The sequence below is a fragment of the Cyanidioschyzon merolae genome, chromosome 4 (genome assembly GCF_000091205.1).
Source record: "Cyanidioschyzon merolae strain 10D DNA, chromosome 4, complete genome".
Classification (NCBI taxonomy): domain Eukaryota; phylum Rhodophyta; class Bangiophyceae; order Cyanidiales; family Cyanidiaceae; genus Cyanidioschyzon; species Cyanidioschyzon merolae.
In genome coordinates this window covers 282978-295830 of record NC_010130.1, presented here as the reverse complement: position 1 = coordinate 295830, position 12853 = coordinate 282978, and the positions used below count along the sequence as shown (strand labels likewise).

The following is a 12853-nucleotide window of genomic DNA, read 5'->3' as shown; positions in this document are numbered from 1 at the left end:
GGGAGAATTTTTTCGGGAAGGCAGCTTCATGGAGACAGCTTTACGTGGGCTGCAAATTTCGCGCTCCAGTTTTGCGTAGGAGCAAAATATATGTAGCTTTCCTACTTTAAGCGGTTGGATCTTGATTCATGACGTCTTCATGAAAAGACAAGTTTCCATGTCCGACTCCAGACCAGCTTGCAGGCCCAACTCGATCATCGCATAAGTTGCAGCTCGATAGGAATCGAGATCGAAAGCTTGGACAAAGTCCTCGTGCATCCTCGAGTCTTCTCGTTTTCCCGCGGATGCTCAGAGCATGGCACATACGCCTTTGGCACACTGGAATGCAGCTCTGGGCACCTTGTCCTTGAACGAAGCCGGCTCTCTCAGTCAGCACGTTCACGTATACGACCCAGCGTGCGGCCTGAATGTAAGTCAGCGCGTTCTATCTCCAGAAGCCATCACAACGGCTATCGCCTATCGGGACGCCTCTGGTTCCCTTACGTGGTCATGCTGCGGGGTACGTTTACATCCACCTAAACGCGTCAAAGCCGGTCCATGGACAACAGCAATGGCTCCTACCTACCTTGAAGGTTTCGTTTTGCTTCATATCTTTTTAGCTCTCTGGATCCAAGGACACTCTTTTCAATGCATTGAAACAGTCCCATGGAGAACTGCCCGTCCTGCTACAACGATGCGCACGAAGAGGTATATTGAGTACTGGCTTTTCTTCCTGTGAGGACGTGCTTTTTTCATAATGACTTTACTACGAGTTGGCGGCGTGCCCGAGCCTTTCAACGAGATTTTTATGCAAGCCCAGGAGGGCGCTCTCCCGTCCACGAAGTTACAGGTTGAGTTTCTGGGGGTTGCAGGTGGCAGCGGTGCCGCGCTCGAAATGTTGGCGAAGTGCGAGTTAGACGTAGCGGTTACACTTACCGAGAGCGCTGTGGCACGCACAAAAGCAGCTGCCTCTGGGCTCGCTGTGCACTCTGTATACGTTGCTTCTCCTCTAGCCTGGGGAGTCGCAGTGAGTTCCAAGAAAACCGACTGGACTGATCTGAATAGCTTGGATGCGGCCGTGCTTCGCGGAGAAAGCATCCGAGCGGGATTCTCCCGAAGGGGCTCCGGAAGCCATCTACTTCTTTCTGTTTTCGCTAGTGATCGTGGCTGGATCTCTACAGGTATTCAAAATGATATACTAAAGAGCTTCGAATGCGGAAGTTTCGATGGTCTGATACAGGCCGCAGTTGCCGGTGACATCGACATGTTCCTCTGGGAAACGTGTTTCACAAAGGAGTGTGCAGCTACACGACAGGGTCTGATTCGCCTTGTCGGCGAATATGCGCCTTCATGGCCGGCTTTTGTGCTTGTTTGTCGAGATGATGCACATGTAAGAGCCGCCGTATCGGAACTAAAGCGTGAGATTGAGCCCTTACAGAGAAAGTTTTGCACAGGTGAAGGCTTGGATATTCTGCAGAACAAGTATGGCTTTTCATTAGAATCAGCGAAACTCTGGCTATCGAGGCTGCAATTCGCTGAGCCCGACGAGGCACTAAGCGCAGAGCAATGGCGGAGCGTAGAGCGCGCCCTTGAACTCACGGCCGGTTCACGCTCGTCTAGTAGATAACGGCGGTGGAAGCGATTCTGATGTAGCAACGCCAATGTTTGCGGCATTTGATGTCTTCATGCGAGGTGGAACGAGCTCGGCGTGGGAGAGGTGAGTCGCGTCTTAACGATGATGGTTCTCTGCTTCTCGAAGGTGCGCCTGTGAGGTAGTTCGCACAGGACTGTAGTTTCTGCTGTGTGCCGGGACGCGCTGTCATCGAGCTCAGCCGATGTTAGATGCCGACTGGGCAACTGCAGCTCTAGTGCAGGCTGCCCCATCTGTGCACGATCTCCTCGAGGAGGTTGCATACATCAGTTTCGGCATATCGCAGATTCTCACTTTTATAGCTCAGCCGCATGTTTGCATGCTTGATCACCAATCGAGAATGCAAGCTTTAACCCAGAACGTGAAACGCTGCGGCACTTTATTGCTCAGAAGGTGCAGTTACAGCAGACCAGACGGATTTGGGATCGATTGCACTTTTCAGAGTTTGGACGTAATTATCAGACTGATTGCTGCATGAAACGGTCGCAACTCCTGCACATATTCTGGATCTCGATGGCAATATTAACGCTGGATCGTAATGGCGATGAGAAATTAGCTCACTTGTGCACCGGCATATATATACACTCGAATGCATTTTAGTGGGTAGTGGTTTAGCAGGTTCTATACCAGCAGCCAGATACCACTTCATTTCACGAGAAGGATGGAAGAAAGAGCCAAGCGGGTGGAATCGGTATTTCAGGATGACTCGGTACTGGTTTCATGCCTTGCTGCTGTGGAGTACGGTTCAACGCTTCGGTGCATGATGGGATGTTGCTTTGACGAGATATCTTCATGGGTGAATGTTCCGTTACTGCTGGAGATCCGCTTTCAAACCTGGATACTCGCCCGGTGGAAACCAGCATTTCGGAAGCGACCTTCTCGAACAAGCTGTATGCACGGCAGTGAAGCCCCTCGCGGCGCACGTCGCCGTAAACCGCGAACTCTATGGCGTCCATGTCAATGACATTTGACACGTCTTCACATGCATACTGGCGGATTTGTTCCCTGGATATATTCACTCCTTCTAGAGCGTTCGATTTGAGACGGTTTATGCGCGTTTGAAGAATGTCACAATTGTCAAGACTTGTCGCGCCTCCGAGCGAGTAGGGTACTCGGTGGTCAAACTCATAGCAAAAGCAGCCTAAACAGCCGTGCAAGGGCCGCAAAACTGGATTTCCGTACACATCATATCGCCATCGCTCGGGATCGCGCCCCGGAACGGGCTTTGCTCGCTCCCAAGCAGCCTTTCGTTGTGCTTCTGTGAAGGAGCGCCGACCTCTCGGGGACCGTGGCAGCGTTTGACGCGGCTCCGCGTCGCCAGACGGCACAGACTCCAGTGCTGCCATCTAGAATACACAGCCACAAATAGCTTCCCACAGGTGACTAACGGCCCTCTCTACGCCTTGGCGTTCCTTCCGCGAACGAAAAAGAGCTCCTCAAAATTGTCGACTAAAGTGACCCTTTTCTGTGAGGCGCTCATTGCGTGCAGAACGCTATTGCCTGTGGCAAGTGTATGGATCTGGTGACCTGGGTCGCTGCGAACTGCGGCGGGTCCAGCGCGCTGCTCAGTTCTATATGTTTTTTCTTCGACGAAGCGTTTACGTTGTACATGGATCCCAGATTGCGTGATCGACGTTGGTAATCGAGAAAGCGTTCATCATGCTGCGCAACACGTCCCAGTTCCATTACCCATATTTGCTCTCGGATATACTGATCGTTTCGTATATTCTACCGTGCCCCGAGCCTGTTGTAAGCACCCGCAAAAGCGTCTATACCGCTGGTGCGGATGAAGCGCGGAGACAGATCCGCGTTGCCATACCAATCGGCATGTCGACTCGAGGCGTGGTTCATCCGACACGGGATCGGATAACATCATCCTTCCGGAAGCCTGCAAACTGCGCAGACAGACCTACTGCATGCGGCAATGCGAAGCGATAGCTAGGGGATCACCGGGACCAGGGCCACGCCCAGTGCCCGAATAAACTGGGCTGCGGACAAGCTGCTAAAGGTCGAACCGCAGCACCCGCCACAGGGAGGAGCATGACGTTCTTGCGTTGCAGACTTGTCCGGCCCGCCGGACCTTCCGCCCAGAACGTAAACGTCGGAAACTACGGAAAACTCCTCCCCCTTCTATCGCTCAGCGTAGAGAAGAAAGAAGCTGCTGTAGAGTTGCTAGTAAGAGGTTAGTTTTTGTTCTTTTCGGTAAAAATGCACCGATTCGATGGTAAGTGTCACTGCTATTGTTCAATGGTCCATAGGATGTAGCAACCGGATAGTTTCTTTATGATGATTGACGGATCGTGTACACGAACAGAGTTATCTTCGATTGAGCGCGAATACTATTCGCGTCCGTGAGGGTGTTCATCATTCTGCACCATGACCTCAGGATCCACCATTCACCATCCATTATAGTCTTACAACTCAGTTTCGTTCCACAGCCGGTGCAGTCTTTAGCAAGAGATCGAAATCATGATGCAGTGCACCTTATAAATTGTAGAATAATTGCCTGTAGGATATAGTCTTTACAGAACAGTGCAAGCGGATGACAAACTCCTTCAGGTCAGTCATGCCACATTCCTCTGATAATTCAGGAACACTGAAAGAAACACGTATACGCGCAAGGTGCCAAAACCCGACATTATCACGACCCACTTGCGGTGAATGGTACAAAAAGGACTCCTCGATCATCTCACGCAAAACAAAGGAGAAGATAATAGCAGTTACGGGCGTCTCTGTTTCCCAACAGCTTGTTCGTATGCTACTGAATACACTGGGATACATTCGCAAAAAAAGCAGTCAAATTTCATGCACAGCCATCTTCCACCAACATCACAACTACAGAGTTCCTCGAAAGTCGCCATGGTTGTGAAGAACAGAGATGTCGGTATGTTTTTTCGGTCGATGTGACTTGCTTCAGATGAAACAGTCGGCACGAATATGCGTATTGGCTCAGAGCAAGCCCGCTGTATGTACGATCGAGCTGGTAGGGAACGAGGACATCTTCATCTGTTCTAGTTCAAGAGGATTCGTTTGGCGCCGTTGGTTTCGCTCGTAGAGAGGGTTCATACAACAGCATTCAGTATGTCCAACTATTGAAGCCTTCTCCCCACGTCTGATAATACCCCTCTATTGCATAAAGTTGCACTTCATCATTCACGTCGCGTTCCAGCTTTTGCTAATTCTGTCGGGGTAGAAGTGGTTTTCACTCCTCCGTACTCTCCGTGGTTCGACCCCATCCATGGAGTGCTTCCCGTCGAGAAACGTAATGATCGCTCCACTGGGCGCATTGCTGAAATGTTCAGTACACGGTAACGCTGATATGCATCCCGTCTTTCTTCCGTAAGTTCTTCTTTATCATCGGGAAGGTCCCACCTAAGTGCAAGAAGAAGTGCGTTCATTTCAAGAAATGAAAATCCAGTGGATGAGCTTGGGTTTAAACTTCAGAAGGTCGTGATGGCGAGCAGGCCGCGGAGCGCTTCGGCGATAGAAAAGCACGGGGCGCTCACGGAGCATCGGTTGGCACTGAGAGCAAGAAGCTTAGGAATCCGTGAAGTGATGCGTTCCATTAGTGGCAATGAGCCTATAGAGTTCGGGAATCGAGACTTGAGTGCTGCCATCAATATCAGGAGATGTGCGGTGCCGGAGAAGAGACTCGAGGATCTGACGCGATCCAGCTCCATGGGGCAGCCCCTCAAGCTCGAAGTGTGCAGGACGAAGCTGAAGCCGATGAAAGTGGGCCTGTCGAAAACGGCTGAGGGCGTCTGAGAGTGAGTGTATTTACATTCTCTATGGAAGCGATGCCTTTTCGCTCCACTGAGCATGTAGATCGTCGGTTCGAAAAGACCTCGGGCTGCGGATGCTACCTCGCGCGCTTTTCCAGCTGTTGCGGAATTCGTATAGAATCGGGACGGATATTCTTTTCCTTTGTGGAATTCGGCTCGGTTGGGCAGTGTCTTGCATGCCTAGCGTACCCGTCCACCTGCTCTGACTTGTACTGGCGATGCTTTGTCGAGCATTCGCTGGCGACGCAACTGACTTTTAGTTATTTTCCGGTGTTTCCAGTCTTGGCCCGAAGGAGGCGGCGCAGGCCACAGACTCTTGAGGCGAAGCGCCGCGCCTCGGTTACAAGTTGCCTCCCCCAGGGGCCGAACACGTTTTCCGGCTTTATAGACAGCAAGTTCCGCTGGCTATTGGGAGCTTCAGCGAAAAATCTGGCAAAAATATTCTGAGCATTCTCGTATGAACTGCACCGCATGGAGCAGTGACTAGCGGAAACTTTCAGACTATCATGTATGGGCGTACAGGTTGCTGGATTCCCATATAGAACGCTAATAGGGACGCTGTCAAGATATTGTCAAGGTACGAGCTGCACAGCGAAGAATAAGCCGGAATAGATATCTGGTCATGATCTAATTGACGTGTTTTGCGGCAATCACAGTCTCGTAGATACGCGCTGAGACCGAGCAAGATCTAAGTTCACCCGGGGCGCATAAACAAGGAACCATACTTGTCAAGAAGCAAGCAATCTAGGCGCCGTTGTTCGTGCAAGATCCTCGAAATATCTGGAGTCTGGAGCAGCCAGTTAGAACGACAATCGATGCGCAAAGTGTGATCGGACGCCACTGAGAAACATTGTGTACCACTCAACAAGGCGTCTTCAAGCATCTCACGGGCCGGAACGGAAGAAAAACACTACACTACCTTACATGGGGTTCTGTTATCCTGCCGGAAGCGCTCGAGTCCTGTCTCGATACATTTTAGCTCATGAGCTTCATGAAACGATCCCAGTATTCGCAAGTATCGCCGTATCGGTTAATTTCAGGAACCGATATTATGGTGCTCTTCTGCCCATTTTATTGGGTAATCCTACACCATAATCACTCATCAGTTGCCTACGAAAGTCTTTCCCGATGTAGACAAGCGGCACTCCAGCCTATTCCGAACTGATACACCGTTCCATACCAGTGTCTTGCTCCAGGCGGAAATCCACGATCCTCGATCCCGGCTACTGATTTGTTCTGCATCGGGAGTCCTCAGCGCTCCAGCACAATGCCTACGCTGAGAAGCGAACGATTCTTCCCCGACAACCCGCACGATGCAAAGCCGCTGAGCGCTCCGGAGGCACGTGACATTTCCGAACGTTGAGCGGGACGTTCAAGTCTCGATGCAGAAAGCGCCTGCGCACAAGCTTGCTGGTAGAATCGCACTATACAAAGCCGCTCGCCTTCGAATGCACCGGTATCTGAGGTTTGGTCACCCTGCCGTACACCATCTTATACAGCCGTCTGCGCTTCACTCGCTTCTTCTCAATCAGTTTCAGCGCACACCCGTGTCCGCAAGGAGTGTTTGTCGTCCCGCACTCACCGATGGGATTCCTGAAGAGTCGATTCCTGCACTTGTCGTGCGCTCGCATTCGACGAGCAAGAGTGGAGCCACTGCACGCCGCAACACATCAAGAACCCTACGCTGCCTTCGAACGAAGCGACTTGTCGGTCATTTCCTTCTCCAATTTATAGAAGTGGATGGTCAATGGACGTTTCTTGTCTCCGTGCAACCGAAAAAGTTGGCGACCTCAGCGCGGCCTCGGGTACGCCTGCCAGAGACGCCTTCCGCACGAGCCATTCAGACGCTCACGCAATCTTCGGCTGAAGCGTTCGAAGGACCACCTCTGCTCCGCACGGTATTCAGGGCGTCTATCTGGGTCCTGCCGCGTCCATTCCATCTGTCGGTATGCCTTCTGACACCTGTCATGCGCGACCCTCAATAAGACGGAGCTCTGGAAACATTTAGCTTCTCCAGCTGCTTTCAGTTCAGGCCCTTGGCTTCGTCGTCCTGACCTGGGAGCACGGCGACAGCTATGACGTCCTGCAACCCGGGACCTGCACCCGCCGCGAAATTTTAGATTTCAGCGACGATGAGCGATTGAAACGAGCCTCTTTGCGGGACTCGGGTATCGACTGAGCAGAGTGCAACCAGAGGGATACTCCGTCGGTCTCCACTGCACCTGTCCAGTTCCTTCCTTGGACTCTGCGTCAAGAAACAACCTTGAACGGCCCCCGCCAATGCTCTTCGTAAAGATGCTCGAGTGCTTCATACGTGCTCGCAAAGACCAGTTGTAGCTCATTGAGCAGGTAGTACAGTATAGGATAGGACGGGGCAGTGCGGTCAAGTGCAGCACAGCACAGCACAGCACAGCACAGCACAGCACAGCACAGTGCAGTCCAGTGCAGTGCAGTCCAGTCCAGTCCAGTACACTGCAGTGCAGTGCAGTACAGTAATATCGTGGGCCTCGAAGTCGCGTGCTTGGACCGCGTCCAAGAAGCGCTTGAGTAGGCCAGGTAGTTCGGACTCGGCCAGGGAGGGTGCTCTACAGTGGAGGTTTTGTTCAGGAAACCGAAGTAGCGCAACATGCAAGCATGGCAGGCGTCGCGCTTCAAACATACTCAGGAACGACGTTCGGCGGTCCAATAGCCCTCAGCAGCACCATAAGCTTGAACGATCTGAAGCGCCCACCGCTCTTGCTGCGGCATCTTCTCGAAACTCGCTGCCATCTCGCGCTCCTCCGTAGCCTCCAGCTCGTCACTTGCCTCCATGGGCACCCCTATGAACCCCTTCCATCAGTGCTCACGCTCCGGACCACTGGTGTGAGTGCACAAGCGTACAACGCTGACTGGGTATGCCCGGTGAGGTGCTCAACAATGACCCGCCAAGGAACTTGAATTTTTGGTGGTTCATTTCATCTGTGGCACCTGCGTTGTAGACGTTCCTGTTGCCGACGCGGCGCGCCGACGAGTCATCGTACGCTCAGAGGCATTCATACAAGTCCCTGATTCTTCGATCAGGCCGTGCTGCATCCACCGTCGCGAGCATCAGCTGCGTTGCCGGTCGAAGATTTACTTGGCAAAATCCAGAGGAGCCTGGAGCGCGGGGAGCTCTGTGTCCAGCACTCACGCGAACATGTGTTTGACGACGGGCGCCTCGGCGAGAGAAGCCCGTCGAGACTTCATCGAGTGAGAAGCCTCGAAATCCCGAATGGTGTCCTGAACCCCACATCTTGGAGGCTTGCCCCCATTGATGTGTTTCCGTAGAGAGGCTTCGGCAACTGTTTCTCGCTGATATGTCTGCCCCGGCCGCTTTCCCTTCTGGTTCTTCTTGGTCCTCTTTCTGGGAGGATCATTCACTTCCCGTTTGTCCGGCATTTTCCTGTCTTTCTCCGTCGCCCCGTCGTCTCGCTGGCGGAGTAGTGTGGATGTTGTCGCTATAATCCAAATCCTTTTTTCCTGGGACTCAGGCACACGGTGCGGACGACGGCGCTGACATTCGTGCTTTTCTGTGTACGCAAGCAACCACGATTGCTCAAGTGCCTCATTACAGACTTCTCCGTGGCGAGTACGCTCGCGGCACGGAGCGCGCCTCTGCGCTCCCCCAGCAGAAAGAGCGCAGGAGGAACGCAGCAATTCAGGCCCAGTGAAAGTACAGGACCTGTTCTCGAAGACGTACTCGTTGAAGAATAATTTTACGGATGCGAATGACTCGTCTATAGGTGAGTGAGCACAGAGATGGTGTCTGATAACAGACAAGATGCATTCGACGCATTGAACCAGGAAGAATAGTCTGACGTGAAGGGCGGCTCAGCGCTAGTTCCACCTGCGTACTCTTTGACAGCGTCTAAGACACGGAAAGCGAAGTCTACGAAGAACAGCATAGAATGACATGGTGGAGGAGAAGCCGCGAAGCGTTCCTCGACGAAGGCTAAGGCGTTGACCAATCCTGTCCGAATCGCGATACGTAGGCGACCACAGGATAGCACCGTCGCTAGGGCCGATATTGTCATCATGCTCTCTTGTCTCTGCTGCACGAACAGCGGTTTGACCCTGCTCGAGTCGCCGTGCACATGTCTACCATTTGTCGGGCATAAGGTTCAGGATATCGAGACGAACATCCGTCGAGTGCGAGGCCTTCGCGCTCCAGTGCGAAACGAGGGGTGCTTCATGCAATGCGCGACGGTCTCCCGAAGAAGCATGTTCGTTTTGCTCTTGCATCCGGGCGTATTTTTCTCCGCCTGTATCACCGATGGGGAAGCTGCGCATGCTGTGACTTCTTTGGTGGTATCTCACCGAGAACGTATGGGGAGGAATGGATTGACGAGGCGACCGTCGCGTCCAGCGGGTTTGATAAGTTCTGTTGTGGGAGCACAACGTTCAGGATAAGCAATACGTGAAGGGCGGGGATGTATCCGCCTGCTGGCCGACGAATAACAGACTTGAAGAAGCAAGCTCGTTTTCCGGGGAAGCTAGCAGTGACGAAATCTGATGTTTTCGGGACCTTTCTCCGATCTAAAATATACATTTCTTTTGATGAGTACTTGTGACAAAAGGAACAAGAAGGAAAGTGCGAGCTGATGCACTTGTTCCAGGATTCACTGCTCTAATTATGCTCCCACCAATCCGACTTTCATCGTTTGCAGGTTGGAAGTGTGGAAAGGCTTCTGCTTGAGCACATAGCGGACAAATGCGCATTGTCCGCAGAGTCTATTTGCGCGTATAAAGGGACACTTCCAATCCAGGCTAGGCACCGCACCTTAGCGATTGATGCTGTATCTTTCAAGAGATTTCGCTTTTGTGCAAAGGTGTCGGAATGTGCATGTGCTTGAATACCCCGCCACACGAGAGCCGCAGACATATCCTCAGTACACCCGAATAGATAAACGAAAGCATTTACGCATCAGCTAAAATTAAGCTTGACGAGCCCGCGAACTACGGTGACACGAACATTCATGAAACAGCTTCACTCAATGTTTCCTTCAAGCGAGAGCTCTTTCTCGCTCAGCTCCTGCAGGAACTGCTCAACCGGTCTACCTTCGTAAACGATATCATATATCACTTCAAAAAATGGAAACTCTTTCATAAGTTTTTGGCGCTGGAGTACCTCATGTACTTCTTTCGCTGTGAGCGTACCTTGGAGCTTTTGGCCATTGAGCAGTTCCACCTCCAGTTCTTCGAAACTCTTCCGGCCACCAGCCCGCGCAAATGCCTCCGCGCATTTACGATTTCGGCCACCGTAGCAAGTCGTTATGAGATCCGCCACACCACTAGACTGCAAGAACGTTGTATACTGGACATTCTTGAAAAACTTTTTCGCAAAACGAACCATTTCCAGGAGTCCAAAACGAATAACTGCCGCCTTCGTGTTGTTTCCGTAACCGAGGCCATCACAGAAACCGGCTCCAAGAGCAACCACGTTTTTTAGGGCCCCACAGATCTCTACGCCTGGGATATCTGGTGCACCTGCGATCCGAAAGTAGGGCTTCTGGAAAATGATTTGCAATAGTTTCGCGTGCGCGGCATTCTTGTACCCGATGGTGGCCTCACTGAACTGCTCATCTGCTATCTCATTGGCAATATTTGCGCCCATCAGAACGGAACACTCCACACCAAGTTCCTTCGAAATCACGTCGCTAATCAGCACAATACCGTTTTCATCAAACTCCACGCCTTTAATCAACGAAACTGCGAAAGCGCCCTCGCGAACGTTCCCTCGGAGCTTGGCACAGAGGCCTCGCACAAACTGGTGAGGCAGCACAAAGACGAGAATATCGGCCCCAGCGACAGCCTCGATCGGGTCCGGAACGGCAACCACGTTCTCTGGAAGCTTCTTACCTGGAAGGTACTTGACATTCTCGTGATCGCTATTGATAATCTCGGTAAGTTTCCGTCCGTCGACAAGCTCCTCGTATACCCACACGCGAACCTCCGGATCAAACGATTCTGTCTTCGTTTTGACGTTCGATCCCACGATCTTCGCCACCGTGCTGCCCCAGTTACCTGATCCAAGTATAGCAACCTTATGTTTCTCCGTCATCAGCCACTCTTGCTCAAAAGATATCACTAAACGCTCGCTGAACTGCGCGCGCCAACTGCAAACCCCCACCGTACATTATCGCGAGACAGCTGCCGCGCGCTGCGCCAGCGGCAATGCTGCCACGCCATTTGTGGAATCGCGTGATGCAGCTATTGCGACGCATTGCAAAGCACACATCCAGATAGCCAGGTATCCAGATAGTCAGGTAGCCGGGCACATAGGCGCTGCGTTGATGATGAGCGGTTGGCGATGACCTGCGCCTGCCTGCGATCTCTAGCGGCACCCAGGACGTATGAGGGTACGAATGGGTCGTGGAAGTAGGAAGTGCGGCGTGCAACGATGTAGGCTGCACTACGCACTAGTATCAAATGCGCAATCGAGGATCCCTGGTACCTGTGTGGCGATGATGTGACCAACCAAAACGAGCAGCTTCTGAAAGGATGTTTGGACAGGGTACCATGCGGTGTTTTGCACAGCTTGGCACTTCCGCTGTATTGTTGCAGCGATGCTAGCTTGTTGTGCTCGCAGCGCGGCGCTTCGTGGGTCGTGCGCGCATGAGCGCACGAACGCTTAATAGCGTTGGATATGAGGCCTTCGCAGGTCGTTCAGTTCTTCGAACTTGTCGCGCGACTCAAGGCGCTGCAACGAACAGGATGGGTGCGCTCGGGTGTGTGTGTGCCCGAGACAGTCGCTAGTCACTCGTACGGTGTGGCGATGCTCGCGCTTTTGCTTGGTGACGGGGATGCTCAGGTACTGAAACTTGCCTTGGTGCATGATCTGGCGGAATCCCTCGTTGGAGACATAACGCCAAAGTGTGGGATTTCGCCACGGGAAAAGGCAGTCCTCGAGGATGAGGCTTTTCGGAAAATCCGGGACGACGTCCTCTCTGGCTCTGAAGCGGGTTGCGAACTGTACGCACTCTTTCGCGAGTACGAGGAAGCAAATACCCCAGCGGCCGTTTTTGTTCACCAGTTAGACAAACTTGATATGGTCTTGCAGGCTCTTACTTACGAAAACACGCAAGAAAACATGGAATTGACCGAATTTTTTGAGGCTTGCAATGGAATTCAGCATGAGAAGCTTCGGGAGATCTGCAGCTTCTTGTTGCAGCAGCGGCAACGACATTGAAGCGCCGTTCCCATTGCTGTGTTAACTGCGGAAGTTTCGCTGACCCTGAGTCCAGTTTTATTTCCGAAATCCGTTATGCTGTATGGTCGCGCTCTGAACCGCCAGCTCATTGACAAGCCTGAGTTTCTTCATGTTGGGCCCTGCTCTATCCAGCGGTCATCTTCTACATTCGGCTCCATTCGGGTTGAGCTGGTTGCTGCAATCGCATGGGCGGGGCCTTGCGAGAGACCAGTG

General features: G+C 52.4%; 4 protein-coding genes and 1 non-coding gene across 5 annotated transcripts; 2 read left to right on the top strand and 3 right to left on the bottom strand.

Annotated features, from left to right (window-relative positions):
* Positions 1 to 736: 736 nt before the first annotated feature.
* On the top strand, positions 737 to 1606 carry CYME_CMD116C (hypothetical protein, conserved; the record flags this gene model as incomplete). The annotated part of the gene is made up of 1 exon (XM_005535417.1): positions 737 to 1606. The coding sequence occupies one exon, from the start codon at positions 737 to 739 to the stop codon at positions 1604 to 1606; it is 870 nt and encodes a 289-aa protein (XP_005535474.1).
* A 674-nt stretch (positions 1607 to 2280) lies between these two features.
* CYME_CMD115C (hypothetical protein, conserved) lies at positions 2281 to 2976 on the bottom strand (the record flags this gene model as incomplete). The annotated part of the gene is made up of 1 exon (XM_005535416.1): positions 2281 to 2976. One exon carries the CDS (start codon positions 2974 to 2976, stop codon positions 2281 to 2283), a length of 696 nt encoding a protein of 231 aa, XP_005535473.1.
* Positions 2977 to 5675: 2699 nt separating this feature from the next.
* On the bottom strand, positions 5676 to 9135 carry CYME_CMD114T. Its single transcript, XR_002461233.1, has one exon. It is a non-coding gene; the product is annotated as a hypothetical transcript (transcript).
* Positions 9136 to 10417: 1282 nt separating this feature from the next.
* Positions 10418 to 11491, bottom strand: CYME_CMD113C (glycerol-3-phosphate dehydrogenase; the record flags this gene model as incomplete). The annotated part of the gene is made up of 1 exon (XM_005535415.1): positions 10418 to 11491. One exon carries the CDS (start codon positions 11489 to 11491, stop codon positions 10418 to 10420), a length of 1074 nt encoding a protein of 357 aa, XP_005535472.1.
* A 585-nt stretch (positions 11492 to 12076) lies between these two features.
* CYME_CMD112C (unknown hydrolase) lies at positions 12077 to 12619 on the top strand (the record flags this gene model as incomplete). The annotated part of the gene is made up of 1 exon (XM_005535414.1): positions 12077 to 12619. The coding sequence occupies one exon, from the start codon at positions 12077 to 12079 to the stop codon at positions 12617 to 12619; it is 543 nt and encodes a 180-aa protein (XP_005535471.1).
* Between the last annotated feature and the right edge of the window lie 234 nt (positions 12620 to 12853).